Consider the following 5,864-nt stretch of genomic DNA (forward strand, 5'->3'; position numbering starts at 1 on the left):
CCCCACACCCATGGGCGCCCCGGTGCCCGGGCTGCGGTGAGGCTGCCCCGGGCGGGGGGCCCGATGCATTCGCTGCTGGATCGGCAGAAGAAAGCGGGTGGCGGCGTGGATGCCGGGCTGGAGCTGCCGGCGGGCTCCCTTCCCCAGCCTCAGAGGATGTTCAGCTGCGTGGGCTGTTTCTGGGTTCTCCTGTCCTCCTGCCTGGTGGCGGTCTGCAGCTTCAGCTTCCTCTCCCCTGCCTGGATCGTGAAGGAGCCTCCCCTGCCCCAAGCGCAGGACGAGGTGAGCTTCGGCTTGCTCTGGCACTGCTCCGAGACGCTGGAGCAGATGTACAGCTGCTACACCTTCGGGGGCCTGGGCAAGTTCAACGAGATCCCCTCCAGCTCCTGGCAGGTGAGTGCGAGGGGTGTGTGGGGGTCGGGGGGACTAAGCCCCCCCGGACTGCTCTGCTTCCCACCTTTAGCTTGGCTGCTGCTGAGAGACGTGCTTCCCTGCCCAGGCTGGCTGCCTGACAGCTGCAGCCTTGCCCAGCTGGGCAGTACATCTCTGGGGGTTCAGGAGCACGTCCCACCGGCTGGGCTGGGGGCCTGGATCTGATTCCAGAGCCTCCAGGGGCTGCTTCAAATCTCCCTGGGACTGGCACTGCTGCCTCCAAGTCACCAGGGGTGATCCCCATCAGGATCAGGCCCAAGTCCCATTAGCTCTGGTGACTGGCCAGGAGCAGCATTAGCACATGCTGCTAATGTCAGTTAAAGCATTTGGATTCACGTAAGGTTGCGAGTGCTTCAGTTAACCTGATGGGCACAAAATTCTTTGCTCCGGGGCAGGCTCTGGGAGGTGCCAGTACCAGCATCTGTTTCGGGAGGAGCAGGGGGGACTGAGTTCAACTGCAAGGGGAGAGACTATAGGACTTATAGGACCCCTTGCACAGGCAGGCTGGGCTGCTCGGGGTCTGAAGGCAGCTACTACCTCTGAGATGATGCGACTGGGAGCAGCACTGGGCGAGGCACACCGCTGACAGATTTCCAGTCCATTTTAATCTGGCTTTGTTAGAAATCTTGGGCAAAGATCATAATTGTGCTGCTTGAGCACCTGCTCAGAGTCGCGTGAATCAGAGTGTGGGGACGGGTCCGCTCGGGGTTAAACTCCTGAGTCCCATGGACTGCTGCGAATGCTGCTGGGACAATTGAAGCTACTGTGTAACATAGGTGGGGGCTGACTCTGGGCAGGCAGATTTTGGGTGCACCTGTTACAATGCGTAGAAGGAAAATGGGAAAAGAAATAGAACATTTGTTCTTCCCTGGGCAGCTGCTTGGTGAAATAGCAGCACCCAACCACCTCTTTTGCGCCAGGTCTTCTACCTAAGGGTGCACAAAATGATTGTCTCTTGAAAGCACTTTGCAGAGAAGCTCTTGGTATGCAGCACCTCTGAAAACCAAACCTTGACTTGAATGTGAATGTCTTTTTCTCTGACTCAGCGTTACCCATTGCTGCTGCTGCCAGAAAACACAAAGTTTCAGGGGGAAGATCTGAACTGGTTCTTCGTCCCTGGGAAACTCTACTTAGAATTCAGGACAGCCCATCCACGAGTTCTGTCTGGGATTGTTCACATGTCTTTGTTTGACAAGGAGCTTTCCACACACGATGCGCTCTTTGAAATGCACCAAAAATAAAGCTGGGTTTCAGCACCAAGCCAGCAGTATACCCTCTTACCTTTATTCTTGATCTTGTTTCCTTTTCCTTTATTCCCTTGGTTGTTACACTGGGGGCTGTGACTGTAATTTTGCTACAGATTTCCAAACAGATGAGCTTTGAATTGCCCAGCACTGCTATGTTGCAGGGATCCCAACACAAGGCGTGAATCAAGGGAAGGTCATGCCTTACGCCTGACGCAATGAGGTATTTAGTTGTTGAATTTCTCAGTCTGTCTTGAAATCAAACTGCTCTTTCTCCAAAAAAGCAAGCTCCATGAGCAATCATGTGCTTAACTACTGATGACTGTCCCTAAGATGGCCATTAATAAACAATACAGAGCACAGAGCAGAGCTAACCATACAGAAACCTTCCTGTTTGTGCAGGGAAGGGGGTTTTGTAACAAAAATAACGTTGTTTTGAAAACTTGACTTTTATTCAGATGTTTGCAAATGTAATGCAGATAAACACTCCCAAGTAATAACAAAACTTAGACGATAAGAACATAGCATAATAGTGACTCATTTAAACAACTACAGAGTGTCTCAGGGATGCAATATCCTTTTAAGAATGATTTTAAATACAGAAAAGAACTTAACACAAAGCCTCTGAGCTTTCTTGAATGGAACGGCAGTCAGAGCAAACAATACCATTGTATGGGGTGGAGGGAGGATACAGAAGATCTTAGTCACATGCCTCGGTCACCTTTATTAACCCTTCAGAAAAAAATCATGAACAAAATACAAACAAAGCTGTTTGTTTCAGTGTAACGGAAAGAAAACGCCCTCCTAACTGCTTCCAGCTACCAAGAGGCTGTTGGTGATGGTTGTATAAGCAGCTAGAGTGCCTAGGATCTTCCATGGGGAAGCAGAGCTGCTTTGGCTTTCTTGTATGATCAGGCTTATGAACGCCTTGGACAGCAGAAACCCAGAGAAGTTGGGGGAAGTCCAGTGTTGTCAACTCCAGGCATGAGTCAGGCCTTAACAAATCATGACATCTTTTGTGAGGAGGATCAGGGAGAAATTTAGCGTGTTTTGTGTCTGCTTCTGTTTTCTGAGCCTTTTGGATTTACTCGGGTCACATTTTCAGGCCTTTTATCTTCAACCTTGAGAGGTAAATGAAAGCAGAGATTCCCTCATTCACCTGTCTCCAGGATCTGGAGATTAAAGGGAAACACTCTAAAATATCACAAGGTTCTTGGTAAACTCACTAAGGTTGGCAAGCCTGGCCAGTAGGCAGCTTTTATAATGCTCGGAGGTGAAGTGCCACGTACTGCAAGCTGTGGGCTCTACTGGAAGTCGGTAGCATTTAGCACTTGCAGGGTGATGCTAATAGCCTGTCTGGGAAAGATGTGTGTACGTGGGCTGTGGGAAGCCAGCCAGCTGCCACGGGTGTCTGTCCTCCCACTTCCCAAGATGTGCACCGGCAAACCCGTTATTGCATTTCAAATGTTTCCATCCTCAAATGTGCTGATTTTGCGAAGGGGCGGGGAAGCATTCAGCTCTGCAAATGATCATTAATGCGCGTTGCATGTTTGCACTTGGGGGATTATGTTAATCATCCTACAAATGATGCTTTGAATCATGTCTAGAGGTTAATTAACTTGCCTTTCTTCTCTTAAGAGGGCCTTCTTGTCTGCTTAAAATTGCTGGCCCTTTTCTGCCTCCTTTATAATTACTTTGCAGTTTTGTAATATCTTGGTTACCTTTAATTTAACTCTATCAATGCATTTGGGTATACACGCTTTCCATTCTGCTCAGGATCCTGTAGCTACTTGTGTCCTAAACTCAACGGCCCGGATGGTTATCCTGGCAAATTCTGGGCTGAGACATAGGAAGGTGGAAGGAAAAAGCCTTGTAGGTGTTATTACTGGTTGGACCTGGTACAGTCCAGGCTTAAACAGGACATAATGCACACACACATGCACAGTGTTTTTCCCCAAGTTGTCTCCCAGCTCACCCCTGTCTTGACATAGAGACAGTTGCTGCTGGGACGATATATGTTATAGCATCATGTAGCGCACAATGGCTGTGATACCTGTACAAACGACTGCATGTAAAAATGGAGTCCCATACCCTGCCAAAATCCTGGCGTTTACTGGGCAAAAGGAAGAACACAGCATCTTACTGTCCAGATACGAGGCTCTGCAGTCAGCAGATCAGGATCCTTACTGGAATATTACACGGAAGCAGAGATGCCTTTTGGTTGGGTTTTGGCAAGTAAGCTCTTTACTGTGGCCGGCTGACTGGGAGTCTGGGCTGTCTTTTGGCCATTACAGTTTCTCTTGCTCTTCAGTGATATGAGACGTTGGTATAAGTTCTTTACACTGATCCCAGGCTCTGGAGGGGACAAAGATAGTTCTTGATCCTGAGCTAATGTGGTTTTTTTTGCAATGGAAGCATCAGTGCTGTTGTGTTGTTTGTCAGGGCTGAGTCTGAGTGCTGGAAGCTAATGCTGTTTGATTTCAGATTTCTATTTTTTTTTTCTTCCAGATAGTCTCCAATTATTTTCAGGCTTTGCCAAGCATGTAATTTAAAACAACAAAAGAGTTGATTGGCCCTTGATACTCAGGCTGGAAGCACATTGACCACTCTGCAGCTTCTGAAGCATCTAACAGCTGATGAATACCCAGTTAGCACAGAGCTTAAAAGAGAGAATTTAGATTAGACACATAGAATTTGCTGGACCCCTCGAGACTACCGGTCTGATCAGTTGTGGCTCTTGTCTCTAGCAGGATTCAGCACTTGAGGCTCAGGAAAAGTCCAACCAAACCTCCCACTGTTTCTCTTGCTCTTCAGCAACATGAGAAGTTTGTATTTTTTTATACCATGGTGATGGGCATGGGACCATGGTAATGGACACACTATAAAAATAAGGCAAACAGCAATTTTAAAGAAGGTGAGGGGCAGTTCTCTCTTCACCTTTGGGCTATCTGTTGTCTAAAGGTTACCATCTCACTTCTTCAGCTCTGCTTTCTTCTAGTGGTAGAATTGGCACTGATTCCCTCTGTGACATGAGTCAAATCATTCTGGACCAGAGATTTTTTGAGATGCTTGATGAGATCTTCAAAAGAACCTAGACCAAACAACAGGTACCGCCGTATCTTGAGGCTCCCAAATACTTTTGAAAATATGCCTCTTCCTTTATGTGAAACCACACTTTCCCCACTAAGGATTATGAAAATGAACCACCTTGCAAGGATGTCACTAATGTCATTGTAAGCCTTGATGCAGCCTGTCCCAAGCTGCGTCCGCTATACCATAGTTAATACTCCAGTGTCATGTGTTTGGGTATTGCATGTCCTGAGCCTGTGAAGCATTTTGAGGGCGTATTGAAGTAGGTGCTGGAGATGTACATAGAGGTGATCGAGTCGTGAATACCTTCTTCTAGGAAATCCCAGGTGGCCATTCTTAGAGCAGGGTAGCTGAACTTGGTTCATAATTATTATGTGACCTTAGCTTGCATGTACCAGGTTTTCTAAAGCTTGGTGTGCTGGTATACTGTGTCCAGTTTTGGGCACCACATTTCAAGATTGACATTAGCAAATCAGAGTCCAGTGAAGAGCAACAAAACTGACTAGAGGTTTTGGAAGCATGGCTTTTGAGAAAAGGGTAGAAGAACTGAGATTAAATAATCTGGAGAAAAGAAGACTGATGGGAGATTTGATAAAAGTCTTCAAATACCTGAAGGGTGATTATAAAGAGGATGGTTATAGACTATTGTTTTTGGCAGGACAAAAAATAACTGTCTTAAACTGCAACATGGCAAAATTAGGTTGGATATTAGGAAGAACTTCTTAACTTGGACGGTAGGTTATCATTGGAATACATTAAGGTTTAAATGGTCAGGATTTCTGGGCACGTTACTGAGCAATGGGGTTAACGCTGCTTCATTAGTCATCCAGGGTTCTCTGACCCATATTCATTTAATTAGACTTATCCATTATAGTGGGAACACAGAATATGCATATGGGATCCAGGCTAAACTGGAGCTCATGCCATCCCATATCCTGTCTAGTAGTGATTCGTACCAGATGCTTGAAAGACTGGTAGAGAACCACCACCACAAACCATTTGTAATGACATAGCTGTGGGGGAAGTTTCTTTCTAAAGCTGGGCACTTAGGTACCTAAATCCCTTTCAAAATCTGGCCTTAGAGGTTGTTGTATGTCT

General features: G+C 46.9%; 1 protein-coding gene across 1 annotated transcript in view; it reads left to right on the plus strand.

Annotated features, from left to right (window-relative positions):
* The first annotated feature begins 8 nt into the window (after positions 1–8).
* LOC109293326 (transmembrane protein 211-like) overlaps positions 9–5,864 on the plus strand; it is a 158,592-nt gene continuing 152,736 nt past the window's right edge. The window contains exon 1 of the mRNA XM_019511177.1: positions 9–393. Within this exon, the coding sequence (XP_019366722.1) occupies positions 64–393 (330 nt within the window). The 5' untranslated portion in view covers positions 9–63. The remainder of the gene's footprint in view (positions 394–5,864) is intronic.

This window comes from Gavialis gangeticus, unplaced genomic scaffold (genome assembly GCF_001723915.1).
Source record: "Gavialis gangeticus isolate Ggan-Ray unplaced genomic scaffold, GavGan_comp1, whole genome shotgun sequence".
Lineage (NCBI taxonomy): Eukaryota > Metazoa > Chordata > Crocodylia > Gavialidae > Gavialis > Gavialis gangeticus.